Source organism: Nestor notabilis, unplaced genomic scaffold, assembly GCF_000696875.1.
Source record: "Nestor notabilis isolate BGI_N333 unplaced genomic scaffold, ASM69687v1 scaffold3348, whole genome shotgun sequence".
Taxonomy (NCBI): domain Eukaryota; kingdom Metazoa; phylum Chordata; class Aves; order Psittaciformes; family Psittacidae; genus Nestor; species Nestor notabilis.
Window position 1 is genome coordinate 112252 of NW_009941350.1, and position 14381 is coordinate 126632.

Sequence of the window (14381 nt, forward strand, 5' to 3'; positions counted from 1 at the left end):
CCTCCTCTGGGCTCGCTCCAACAGGTCTTCGTCCTTCTTACATCGGGGGCCGCAGACCTGAACACAGTACTCCAGGTGGTGTCTCGGAAGACTGGAGCAGGGGGGCAGAATCACTCCTCTCAAAAGGAGTATGCTGGCCATAGTCCTTTTGATGCAGCCCAGCATACATATGCTTGGCATCCTAAACAGAACTTTAGGACTGACTGGCTGCATGGCTTTTGGAAAACCATTTGACCCATCCTCTTTTCCCAACCTACCCCACTGTATGGCCGCTGATTCTGTGAAAGAGACTTAGTATGTGTGTGACAGTCCAAAACTGTAAAACGATATATGTAGATTGCATTGCGTGTGACCATTTCACAGACATAATTGTCCCACATCACTCCCGGATGCAATGTACCATTAGTTTAAAGTGGATATGCCTAATGTCCATTTCTTTTAGCAGAAAAGAGAAGAAAAAAAAAAGAAAAAAAGATGCTTCTCTTCCAGAAAGTCTTGATTTTTGCCATTCTAGAGCTGCGATGCATGCATCATTAATTCCTATGCAGAAAACATTGTTCACTTCAACCAGCAATTAGTGGTAACATTTCTATCCTATGCAGTGATGAGATTTTTATGCTAATCATTACACAGCAGTAAATTAATCATTTGGGCACATTTAGATGGTATGTATATTTCATGAGACAGATACAGATATCAAGATCAGTTTGATATTTACTTATGGTAAATGGAAGTGTCTCAAAATCGTTATGGGGGAAGCATACTAACTAAATGTACAGCCAAGGATGTTTGCAGTGTAGCAGCAGCAGAAGCACCGCTTCATCTCTTGTTCCAGGAAATAGCTCTCTTTCTTTGTGTTTAATTATTTTAAGGAAGGTAAAAATCTCACTGGATCACATAGAACTGAATCATTCAAAGGGACAGTGAAATTCCAGTGATGCCTTGACATATGAAGGACAAAAGCACCACCTCATTTTCCTATCCTGCAATTCTTCTTCTATTACTTGCAAAACTACCTATGTTACATTATGCAGTTTTGAAAAGAGACTTTTCTTCGGCATTTGTGCTATAGTCTAGTCAGGTAAATGAATTATGTATTGGCCTCATCCCTCTGTAACTATGTCTGAAAGCTTTGAGTTGTAGCAGAAAGGAAGGCTACCCAGGGGCCTCCCTTCTCAGCAGATGCAAGAGATTTGTAATATCTTGAGGAAAGTCTTTATTTGAAATTTAAATTTTTGACATATATTTAAATACTACTGGTGTGTTTTCAACTCTCAGCTCAGAGATCTTTGCAGGCAAAAAGCAATCTACTCCAAAGCTGATAGTGTGCTATTTTATCAGAGGGAAATGTACACATGGACTCTTTATCATAGAATGTCATCAAAATACTCTGAAAAGCACAGATTTATGGCAGCTATCTTGACAGTAAGAATAATATAAATAATATCCTCAGCTATTACGTTCTGATCTGAAGTTGAGAAGATTCTCAAAGTTCAAAGGTTGCATGCCAGTAGAAAGCAAAGTTATGTTGACTTACCTGGATCACTTCAGAAGTGCTCTTCAGTTGAAAATCGAGCAACTGATATATGTTTAATTGCCGGCAATTGAAACAGCATAATTGCTACACTGAGCAGAAATAAAGATGAACTACTGTGCAGGAGGTACATAATCCCGCCGGGAAAGGAAAGAAGTTTATTAGCATCTCTTCATTTATGGAAATTTTTGAGAGAGGTACACCTGAACAGGCAGGTTGTCAGGACAGCACAGTGAACAGCTGAACCTATAGGTCTGAGAATATTACAGATCAGACAAAAAGAACAGGTGAATCAAAAAATCAATGTCTTATTTTAATTAAATCTATTATTATGTGTGAAATAATCTTCTTTTTTTTCAATTCGAGAATGAAAATATTTTTGATTTCACTATTTTATAAAAGGAAGATGGCAATTTTGATTTTTGAACAGTTTTTTTCCACTCTGCAAAGCTTCTCTCTAGAACTGTGTACCTGAAGTTGATGTGAAGGTTAAATTCTCTTCAGGGGCACCATGGTCTTAATTTTTACAACCTATCTTATGTAGCCTGGGAGCCTACAAGCACATCTTGGGATGTGCTGTGGCACTATGTGCATACTGCAGCATTCTTCTCCTCTGCAAACAGCATTCTTGACTCCAGTCTCTGTCTAAATTGAGGCAATGTGGAAAACCACAGAAAAACCCCATTTCCAAGTGAGCACAGGTTAAGATTTTTAACAATAAATGTAACTCGATGGAAAACCCTTCTGAATCTCTGATGTACGAAGTGGCATACCCTCAGTGAAAAAGCTGTGGAACGTAGTTCAGGAAACTGCATTCAGGAAAAAGTCAGTAATATTCTGTGGAGGCCCAAAGGCTTTAGAGACAGCTGAAGATCTGAAGCACCACCAGCTATGCTCTTCTCAAGCAAATCAGAAAAAAAAAGCACAGGCACAATGCCTTGAAAACAAAGGAAATTTTTGCTAACTTTATTTCAATACTGTTTCTTTAAGAAGAAAGAGCAGAGAATCTCCAGGCAGCTTTTCTGTTCTTGAAATGGTTTAATGGGAAAATGGAAATTTTTAATGAATTTGATGTAAAAGTGCTAATATCATGGTAAACAGATATCATGGTCATTAATTCTATAAAAATGAATGGCTTGTCACTCAGCTATTGCTCAACTACAGGATTGATTAAAAACACCAGAGACTGTCTACCATTTGGTTTAACACTCCTGTTGTTTGTTACGATAGCTGGTTGGTGTTGATTATAGTGCGGCAGTTATTCACATCAGTAAGTTTACTTGCTGTAAAATTTAAAAGCACAAACAAGGAACACATCACAAAGGAATGAGCAGCAATCATACACCTTAAAATATTCCCCAATGCCACCTACATCTTCTCTCCAGATACCCCTGAAACTCATCTGAATGTTCATAAACTTTGAGCAGGGAAAAAACCCCAAACCAAACCCCAACAACGTATACAAGAATCAAGTTCCCAGACTAACTGGCTTCCAGCAGGGGAAAGCATCCCCACAAGAGAGGGGCAACTGGGAATAGCTTCAAGTGCCTGAATCAAAATCTGCTTTTACACTGTGTTCGGATGTTAGCTGGCAGGTAGTGAAGGTCACAAATCAAAGCTGTGATGCCGTTTCTGAAACATCATGGCATTTCAGAGAAAAACTGCCATATGAGATTCTTTGCATGTCACAATGGCAAGTCTTCCATCAGAAAGAAAAGGACATGCACAGCTTTCCACAGGGAGGTGCCCAAAGAAACACAGGAGATCTGGGAGTCCTGAGGTTGGCTTTCGATCCTTGATGTCCTGGTTTATCTGAATTTCACAAGAAGAAACATTTAACAAGATTTAACAGCATGAGCTGAATGAACTATTAAAAGTTCTATTATTTTAGCATTTTATCATACATTACTATTAAAACAGCCAAGATTAAGTTTTCTTATACCCTGAAAACTGTGTAGAGACTACAGCAATTATCTTAAAAGAGTAAAAAGAAATGCCTATTTTATTAATAGTACATTGTTCTTATGCATAGTGTGAAAGACAAAAAACAAAACCACAAACATGTCCACTAACTCAATACATTAATTATTCTGATGCAACAAATTTATTTGGTATATTTTTCCTGCTGCGCAAGATCATTTTGCATACAAATAGCTATTATATCACAGTCGAAGAGGTATACCTTCACCAGATATTTGAAAGTACATAAAAGAAGAAATTGTAAGTGAAAATCACAAATGGAAGATATCAAAACAGCAAAAAGAAATAGGAATGTGTAAAAGAGCATGTGCTTTGAGGAAAACAGACATAATAATCCACAAAACCAGGGTGAAAAACAGAAATTGCCCACAGCTGTAGACCACATGCATTAATGGACTCGCAATCTTTACTGAAGAACAGAAATCTTCTTTCTTGCTGTTTTATTACCTCGGCAACATCTCCTCCATGTCAGCAATTACATAGGAGACAACAGTCCAAACAGCAGCACAGAGATTCATCTGGTTTGGATCCTGAACTGTCATTGTGTCCCCTTGAGAATGATGAAACCAGAAGTATTTACTGAGGTCATCACGCAAGCTGGCACCTACAGAGAAAAATGGGCAATATTCCATTATAGGAATACAAATATTTAAAGAGGAATATAAACTTGAATCCATTCCTGGGCTGTTTATGATTAAATTCACATGCAACTGTATAAAGTTCCTAATAATAACTGCACAGAGCTGTGGCATGTGCAGTTTGTAGGGTTTAGGTTAATTGACTTGAGTGAGCATGAGGCAGCAATAATTCACACATGGGAAAATCCAGCCATCCCCTGGGAGATTTGTTTCCTCAGCAACAGTATACATTCATTTTCCTCTAAGACTACCAGAGTCCAAGCAGGAAGATCCCTACAGTAACCCCATACATGGCAGCGCTTCCTCTGTTCTTCATCCCACTGCTCTGCTAATGAGTCACAACTGAGTTATGGATCCTTTCCTTGTTGTTATTTGTGCTGGAGAATGCTTTGGAACTTACTTCTGCTTTTCACGCTCTGTTCATCATAAGGATGTGCTGTTGCAGAGCATTTTCCAGATAACCCAGGTAGCCCAGATAGCCCAGGACTACAGCACCCTTGCAGAGGACTCCTCATCAGCTGGGGCAGGAGCAACTTAGGTGAAACCATGGTTCTCCTCATTCAGGAACTGGTTCCCTCTTGGGGGCACATGGACAAGGGAAGGACTACTCCTACCCAAGCCAGGTGGGCTCAGGGAGGACAAATAATGCTGGTAAGGCATCACTCATGGCCCCAAGGCAGACCAAAGCCAAGAGGAGCTGCTGTCCCTAGTGGGGGATGCCAGTGGGAGATTTTCACCTTGGCCATTTTCTGCCTCATCCAGTCTCCACTGTCCCTCTCTGACCCTCTGTCACTTGTAATTTCTTCTCTCCCAGTTCATTACCTCTGCCTCTTGTCTCGTTTTATCAGCCTCCATCTGCTTTGTTTTTATCTCAACAAGTCTTCCATCATTAACAGAATTCCACCCCAAATTTTGAAAATGAGTAAATATGATATTTTCCCCCAGCACATTAATTTACTGCTTGCAATCCTTTTGCATTGATTCTCTCGGCCTGCCTGCTGATCAGGGCTAGGAGGTGCACAGCTCCTGGAGTAGGACAGACCTACCTAGCACAACAGGACCCCCTCCTTGCATGGTCATCAAACCCAGAGAACAAGCACTAATTTGAATTCACAAATAAGAGCTATGGGCCGCAGGCAGAAGCACAGACTGAAGCTACTCCTACCATGCCAAGTAAGACAGAAAAAACCCAGGACTGTCTGCTTATAAAGATGAAGTAAATAAATTATTCATATATTTATTTACATGCAGTGGACATCAGTATCAAATGATGATGTTTTTGATAAACTCATGCGCACTCATAAGACTTAGTCATGATTTTTCTTGGTTTCCCTGAGATGCCTGAAGCCTTTGAAGAGAATGAAAGCAAAATTTATCACAGTGTAACTGTACACTGCTATAATACATATCTTTTGATCACTCATACAGTTATTCATGACAGAGTCCAGCTCTCACTGTGGCTAATAGGTGTGTTTCTATTGCTGTAATGGGGACTGGCTGGCACTGCTTGTTCCACTGCTGTTTTAGAGAGAAGAAATAGAAAGGTAATGCATTTTATAATTCCATCAAAGACGAAGATCCCTTCATAAGAGAGATGATACACAGGAAGATCAAAAGTTATAAGGTATGGTTATACAGCATTGTGATTAATTTTATTGTTAGAGGCTCTTCTTGCCCTTAACAGACTTGTTCGCTACTGAATTTAAGCAATGCAATTGCGTAGAAATCACTGGATATGTTACACCCTGATGCTGAATTATGTTCCAATAATTTTAGCACTGAATTTGTATCAACTCATATTCACTTTTAAAATCTGATTCTGAATTCTTTTCAATATATACAACCATAAAAGTGTTGAACAATGATAAACTCTTTAACTGAGGGACTTCTGCACTATAGGCACATTACAAGTTAAGCCACTGAGGCAAACACATTACAATTTCTGGACACTTTTGTAAGACTCATGACAAAAATTGTTTTCTTGGAATTTGTCATAGACATTTCACTAATTACAGTAACTATGGATTTACAAAGTAGTGTTTTATCTCTGTGAATGGAACAAGGATAAATGCCCTTTGTGTTGTAATGTTTAACTCCCTGAAATGCTGAAACAGATTTGTTTCTCTAAATTGATTTTAAAAATCAGAAAATGTTCTGACTTTGGCATCATGGAATTACTGTGCAAGAAATATCAGAGTGTGTGAGTAGAGAGAATATTGAAGGGTTCCTAAACTGGCTGTTGCTGTCTCTTTCATGTCTTGGGTTAGCATTGAAGTCAGTGACCTGTAAACATCTTGTGTTTCTAAGGAAAAAAGACTAAGTGAAAGACCCTAAGAAAGCAGTTTTATCCTAAGCAATCAGAAACAAAAGTGAAAATCCATGTTCTTGGCTTTGAGCACAAGAACAATTTACAACTGAGGGCCTCACACAAGCCTCTAGACATGAAACACCCTGAGGTACAGATATGACTGCAAGCAATTTTCATGTCTCCTGTTCCAAACTTAAGACTACTCTGTGTTGATGTTAGCTGCCCGGAGATATTTATGGCTTCCAGAGGTCGTCAGGCTATGGCAAGACACTGAATAGTGCCCTTTTGCCAGTGAATGCATCCAGGACTGAGAACTGGGAAGTTCTGCAGGGCTCCACAGACTGCAGTCATCTTGGGTTACCTAAATAAAGCCCGTGGGATCCTACAGCCCCTTTTCTAAAAACCTAGCAGAAGAAGCAGTGCTATGAGCACAATCAGCCATCCTACAAAAGGCAGGTGGAGAACAATTCTGCATCCCGCTTCAAACAGTGAGGTTTTGAAGCACATCAACTGGCTGACTGTACTGTACTCTTGATAGCCACTGAATTATTAACCCTTCTCAAACAAAATCTGCCTCAAAGCCAAACACGCCACTTCCAGACGCTTGAAAGAAACTGGAAAAATTAACCTAGATACAAGTCTTAAAACTCCAATTGCTGTCCATTTTGTTCTTTCACCTAAAATGGATCTAAGGTTTATCACATATTTAATTCTGATTGCCAGGTGGAACCAATACTCAAACAGAAAAACAAGAGACGAGCTGAATCCTCCTCTGTCACGTTTTATGCACTTTGCTCCTTTTCTGTGTTTGCAGAGCACCCATAAAGAAAAAGGGGATGTTTGCCAAACAACCCTCTTTAATCATCCGTTTTCAGTCTGTTCACATTTACAGGAATGCAAATCACATAAGGAATACTGCTGGCCAATAAGGAAATTAGTGACAAACTGTGTCTAGTTGAGTGTAGTAGGTGTTGTGGCATGAAAACAGCAAATGTTAAAAATCGCTGCCAAAAACGCTGTTCTTATTACTTGAATGCACCAAAAATACTAGTAATTAAAACCCGGAAATAATTAATAATTTACAGCTTCTATAAGATAATATTGATAATAATATTGATAAAAATTGATAATTCATAGTTCCATTCCAAAGTGGAAGGAAGCTCTCTCCAGTAGAATGCTGCAGTGCAGTTACCCAACAGCAGCTACCTAGAGCCACTAGTGATTCGCCAGCTGCCTGGTGAGACCCATTCACATGGGTCTGATGAAGGGACCAGAGGAGTTACATCTCATGTTTGGAGCAGCTGCTGGGGCCAAACAGTTCACTATTCAGTAGCACGATGTGTGTGTTTTGGGCACTTAAAGCAGGGTTTTCCTCATTACAGCAAGGCATCACCTTACTTGCCCTTTGTGGGAAATAGTTGTGTTAAGTAGGGTCACTCAGTAATGCCTCTAACTTGTCAGGTTGGGCTATTTGGTTTCTTTGTTGTGGAGGCTGCAGGGTTTTATTTTGTTTTGTTTTTTTCTGCTTTTGACTTCTCCTGCACTCATTTCCTTATAGCTGACTTATTAGTGAGTCTGCATGTGGAGCAAGGTGCAGTTGAAACTAATTTTGTCCGCAGGTTATAGAGCAGGGCAGCACTTGCCAAACAGATCAACTTACTCCAGAAGCGTAATAATTTTAAAACCATGCACAACCAGCATATGGTCTTGTGCTGATCACATTCCTGTTGAAAACCCAAATTGCGCTGGAGGGTTTGGGGTGATACTGGTGTCATCTGATCTGACAAAATTATTAATCACGGGGGTACCCTTAGCACAGCAGACATGTGTCCTGTGATCAAATCCAGCTCCTAAGAAACATACAGATCCTAGGTATCACAGGTCTGCTACTCACAGTTCGGCCAGTCTCTCAAACGTAAATTCTATTTACCCCGTCTTCCTTCCCCAAGTGCTTCACTGTAAGACCTGCCATCTTCCAAGCTTTGCCACCAAGCACAAGTGTTTGTTCATGAATCAATCCACTCTCATGCAGTTATGAGAAAAATAAGTCAGTGGTGTAAAACTGCACCAAAGCAGTCCATTGCTTTTTGTATTATTAATGTGAATTACCAGAAGCAAGAACCAAGCATAACAACTGGTTGTCTTTCAACATTTCGCTTCCACTGTTGCCAGCCCTGTCACTGTCTCCATTTGTCCTGTTTGTGACCTGCCTGAGGTAATGCCACAAACATGCCATCAAGACCTTGTTTCCTAGCCCCACATGGTGGCTACCTCATTGAGAAGAATAAGATATATCATCTCCTGTGCCACTGCACTGGGGGCACCGTCTCCAGAAATAGCATCTCTCCATCTACCCAACTGGAGCTCCTTACTGGAGTTCTGCACAAGGCCACTAGATGGTTAAGGAATATCTTTCATATGAAGGCTGAGAGAACTGGGGCTGTTCAGCCTGGAGAAGAGATAAATACCAGATGGGAGGGTATGAAGAAGAGCGAGCCAGGCTCTCCTCTGTAGTGCCCACTAACAGGACAAGAGACAGTAGCACAAAACAAAACACATGCAATCCCATCCAAACACCAGAATTTTTTATTTTTTTTTTTCTGGAAGGGTGGTCAAACACTGGGAGAGGTTGCCCAGAGAGGCTGCGGAGACTTCATCTGGGCATCTCAAAACCTGACTGAACATGGCCCTGGGTAACCTACTGCAGCTGACCCTGCTTGAGCAGGGGTGTTGGACTAGATCAGCTCAAGAGATGCCTGCCAACCTCAGCCATTCTGTAGTACTATTGGTACTACCATGGTGCAATTTCCTGGGCTCATTCAGACATCTCTTCTAACTGACAGACCATGAACAAATTATTCAACTCATTGTTGTCTTGAACTCATTTCATGAATCTCTACATAACCAGCTACTTCACACATGATTTGATGCACCACACAAGGCAGGTAAAAGTTTTGTGGTAATTGATACTGACAATGCACTTTCAGTAATCAGCTGTGTAAAAGTATCTTGATGAAAATACACACACACATGCATTGAAGAATACTAAAAAAAAGACCCATCCCTTCTAGCTTCTGATCTCAGCATGAAATGCACAATGTGAATATAATTAGCTGATGACCAGAATATTTACCTTCCTTACAACATGTCCACATTAAACACCGATTCTTCACACATTAATGAACTGGCTGGCACATTTTTTTTCTTGCCAACTTAAGAAGATGTGATGCTGCTATTGAGGTAGAAGGCTGAATGAACCACAAAATGAATGATGAGTGTGTCAATGATGACCACTGCTTCTTGTCAATCACTGTCAGGCACTACTGCTTTCATACACACTGCTGTGATAAGTTAACATTAGAATTAAACTCTGTTGACAGATATTTAAGTATTACAATTATCATCATTTGTGCAAACAATGACTGGAAAATTAGTTATTGATTATGAGAATGATTACAAAGGCAGTTTCCATAAAGCACAGATATCTTCAAGGGGGGAAAGCATATAGAGTATTTTTTCAGTGTAAAACATTTTAGATTTCATTTTCTTCCTTTTTTTTTTTAATATCCCAAATAACATTTAATTGCCAGAGGAAGCCAGATGTGAGTCTTGAAGTCAACACACATTTGCTGTAGTGTCCCAGTTGTCTTTTCTTTTAAGTAAACTTCACAACACAACTGTTCCATGAATCTTTCAAATACAGTGAGAAATTATCCATTGTTTGTATAACCTCTCCTGGGTGTGGTGGGTCTTCAATATTACAGTTAGATCTCTGGGATACTGATCTGTACATGTACATTGCCATATACAGTGAGGTTAATATGCTAATGAGTTACAACAGTGTGTAACTTCTTTAGGTTTCATCTTACAGTAGTCCCCAGCAGAGCCAACAGAATTGCCACTCCACCATTTTACACAGTATATATAACTCTCCAAATAGAAAAGACTCCAGCTTTGAAGAACACGCACTCTAAACAGACAAGAGGGACTGCAGGATGAGAAAGAGGCATGCAGAGATGAAATGGCACGTTCATTTTCTTACAGCAACTGAGAAAGGAATATATGCCAGACATCTGAGCACAGGCCAGTGCCCTACTGAGCAAGCTGTACTATGTCCTAACAGAAAAGTTGGAAATGCCTTAACAAGGGATATTTTGTTTGATGTTTCCAAAATTTTATGAAGCTAAAAGAAAGGCTTTACAAGATAATGTGTGTACCTCTTGCATCTTCCAAGTACCTATGTGTTCAAGCTTTTTCTCCTTGCCAAGAGAGACCTGCATACTACCAAAGGTCCTGCTTGTAGAAAGATGTTAACAAAAACACCTAATCTGAAACTTTTTCCTGGCTACAAAAGACAGATTCATTGTTTTTCCCATCTATTAAAGATTGCTTTTTCCTGAAGAAACAAGAAAAACTTCACTTCATTATGAAGTTCATTCCAATCTTGGACCTTTTAAATGCCAGAGACAATATTCAGGAATGTACTCAAAAACTATAATGCTTTGGAAATAAAGTGAGACCTGATGAAATATAGATCTCTTTTTCCTTTACATTGAGTACTTAGAAACAGGAAAAAAAAGCAAAGGATCACATCACAATCTTCTATGCAGTTAAAAACTAGTATATACTAGGAAATCATAAATACTGAAGAGCATTCTCTTCCTCACACCAGAGTGCTAACTCAGCTTTGTGCTCTTACACACCCTATGAAATGGGAGTGCAGAGGTACACACATGTCCATACAGTAACAGAACCAATAGCCTCTCACTTCTCATAGCTGGAGCATGCATGCCCATACATTCTGAAAGGTCAAAACCGCAGGACAGAGGTGGGGAGACATGATCTCTCCTTCAAAGGATATGCATCAAATAAAAAAGATTAACGGGAACATAATTTCTCATTCTATTTTTTATTTTAAGTTTGTGCTTTTCTAAAACCTGGCAAAATCACAGCTCTTAAGTGGTCAGGGAGTAAATCTGTTGCACCAGCAGTTGTGTTTGGAATGGGTTGGCTGGAAGGCTCCCCCCATGGCACAGCATTCCCATTGCTGTAAGCCCCATGGCGCGCTTGGCTGCTTGTGCTATGTGTTGCACAGATGTTTTGTGAGCTGCCCTCACTTAATAGCAGTCTTCAGAACTATTACTGTAATGAAAATCCAATTATTTCAGACATGTATTTTGGTGCTCATATTAACCTATTCTTTCGTGGGATAACCTGTAGTTGATAGCTGGCTTTAATGCCAATTATTTCATTATCCATTTTTCAAGTGGGCAGAGGCAATGAAGAATGCTAATGCTGTTTAGTGGGGTGCTGACAGCATTAGTTCTCCTGTCATTTAGTCTCAAATGATGAAATTACAGGCTAAGTTGCTTGAGTTACATGGCTACAGACACTGAAAGAGTTTCCAGTACAGAGCTTATAAATAACACCAGAAACCCTGCTGTTTCACCTCCTGAGTCATTCTCTCAAAAGTCTTTAAAATTCATGATTCAAACAAGGCAGAGGGAAAGCTTTCAGTTGGTTGTTTCAGTGGCTAATTAAATGAGACTACAGTGGAAGGGAGACAATATGTAGTGTGCATTATTTCTTGTTTTGCTTAATGCATTTGAGAATTAATCCTCTGGATACATTAAACAGACTAAATTGCAGGTCTGGATTATCACAGTTACTTTTGCAACGCATTAACCTTTCTCTCATGTCAGAGGACTGGTGACAGCTGGGGATTCAACCTAAACTTGCATGAAATCCTGTGAAATGAAGTCTCACAGAAGAAGGCAGTTCTACCCTATGGAGCACAGGTAGACTAGACTCCAAAATAATATCCTAAGTAGCCCTTGACTGGAAAAAAAAGAAACCATGAAATTACAAACAAGACCAGATGAAGCTTCAACAGTAAAAGGCACTTGGAAGCTCTTCCTCCACTCATCCACCCTCTTATCTTCAATCACTTAGGCTATTTTAAAAAAAAAAAAAAAAAAAGAAGAAAAAACAAAAAAGAAAATCAAATCAAAGGGTGAGTCTTCCTAGCTGGTGCCTTCTCCATTATGGAGACTGACAATTTATTTTTACCTTCTTTTAATCAGGTATTATCCTGCAAGAGGTAAATACCTCTTATCTTACAGTAGCTTATTTTTCTAAAGGTCTTTGATCCGGAGCTTTTGAAGACTTGACTGTACTTTGCTGACCAGATCCAGCTACAAAAATGGTTATAAACTCCTCTGAAAAAGTCCAGCTAGATTGGTGAGGCATCACTTCTTTCTTCGAGAGCTGCATGGACTTCCCATTACTTTTGTGATTTTGGTCTTTGCAGCCCTTCTCCTGGCTCTGTGACCACCCTGGTACAGTGATTCACAGATCCCTATTTAGAGGATTCTCTACTTAGACATTTCAATTTAGAAGGGTTATCTATCTACTTCTGTTAGATGTCTGTACACGTATGCCTGCACGCATCCTGGATATTTAATATAATTTATTTCATTTGTGTTTTCTTTCAAATGAGCTATATGGATATATATATTATGCACAGACTAGGTAACAAAGTTGATACTTTTAAAATTAGTTGGTGGATTTATAAATCCTTTACATTTTGCATTCCCTTTTAAACACTGTGTAAGAGGGATGAAAGCCATTGCAAAATCAGCACTTTCTCTGGTTTAGAATTCTTTTTCATGTGTTTGTTTATGCCTCGGCTCAGCAAAGCAGTTAAAGTTGGAGCATGTGATTTATTTTATTGCCATTAAGCTTCAAATATCACACATGAGGGTCAAGTGAAGACTGGGACCCATGTAAACCATCTTTCCTAACCAAATGCATTTCTGTATGTCTAAACTCTCTGTGTAACTGCATCACATAGCTGACGGTATAAATTTGAAACCCAAAGTATTGAAGTGCTTTCTTCAATGTCCTTTGCTACCCAAACAACTTCCTGCTAACACCCAGGGGCAGACCCTTGCTCCACCCTGTGCCAACAGCTTCCAAATCACCCCAGAAATCTGGTGGGAACAAGCACCCCCTGGACAGTTTGAAAGTCCGATGTGAGGAGCAGGAACTTGTAAATGACCCACGTGTCAGGGTTTTGGGCTGCATTTCTGTTTGCAGTAACTGTTTGCATCTGTTGATGTTTTCAATCTGTTAAAGTAGCTCCGTTGTATTTTACAATTAACAGTTATTTCCTAAACTAAGCTCACAATCCAATTTAATGCAAGCCTTTAGGCCTCCTTTCCCAGAGGATGCTGGAGACTGAGAGGAAACGTGCAGGTTTCCATTGAAGTTCCCTTTGGGCTCTAGATAAGATCTTAGATACGATCACAGCTGGATATTTAATCACAAAGTTCCTCTAGAGCCCTTCCCAGCAAGTAGCCGGCTTCCAGAAATGCCATTATTCATTGGATCCAACTAAGCAGAGCTCTCTTCTGCCCACATGGTAAACAAAGCCTCTTAATGACCATTCTGGTGCTTAACTAGCCATGAAAAAACAAATGGTCACCCTACCTTAAGTAAAAGACATCCTAAACACACTACAAGTCTGTTCTATTTTATATCACATGAACAGCAACTGCATTTATACAACCACACCAATAGGATGAGCAATGGTTTTTATTGTCCTAACCCACTGAGACTACCGAACTCTTCAAGATAATGATGGATTTTAGGTGTAGGCTCATTAGACAAGGCTAGAAGAATACTATGGCTACGACAATAAGATATCTTTCGAAATATCAGTGGTTACTTTGATTAATGCATACTTGAGTTTTAAACCAATATAAGTTATTTCCTGATAAATGTTAGATGCTCCAGATATTGGTGACGAAATACCTCTTTCATTTGATCTACAAACCAGTGTATATTTAGGTAGTTCATTATTAATAGAAAAACAGAGAGGTACTTGAGACAAAGTTCAGATCTGATCTTACTGCAAGGT

General features: G+C 39.5%; 1 protein-coding gene across 1 annotated transcript in view; it reads right to left on the reverse strand.

Moving 5' to 3' along the window:
• Positions 1–3622: 3622 nt before the first annotated feature.
• Positions 3623–14381, reverse strand: part of CPQ (carboxypeptidase Q) — a 134890-nt gene continuing 124131 nt past the window's right edge. The window contains exon 7 of the mRNA XM_010020821.1: positions 3623–4118. Coding sequence (XP_010019123.1) covers positions 3958–4118 — 161 coding nt within the window. The 3' untranslated portion in view covers positions 3623–3957. The remainder of the gene's footprint in view (positions 4119–14381) is intronic.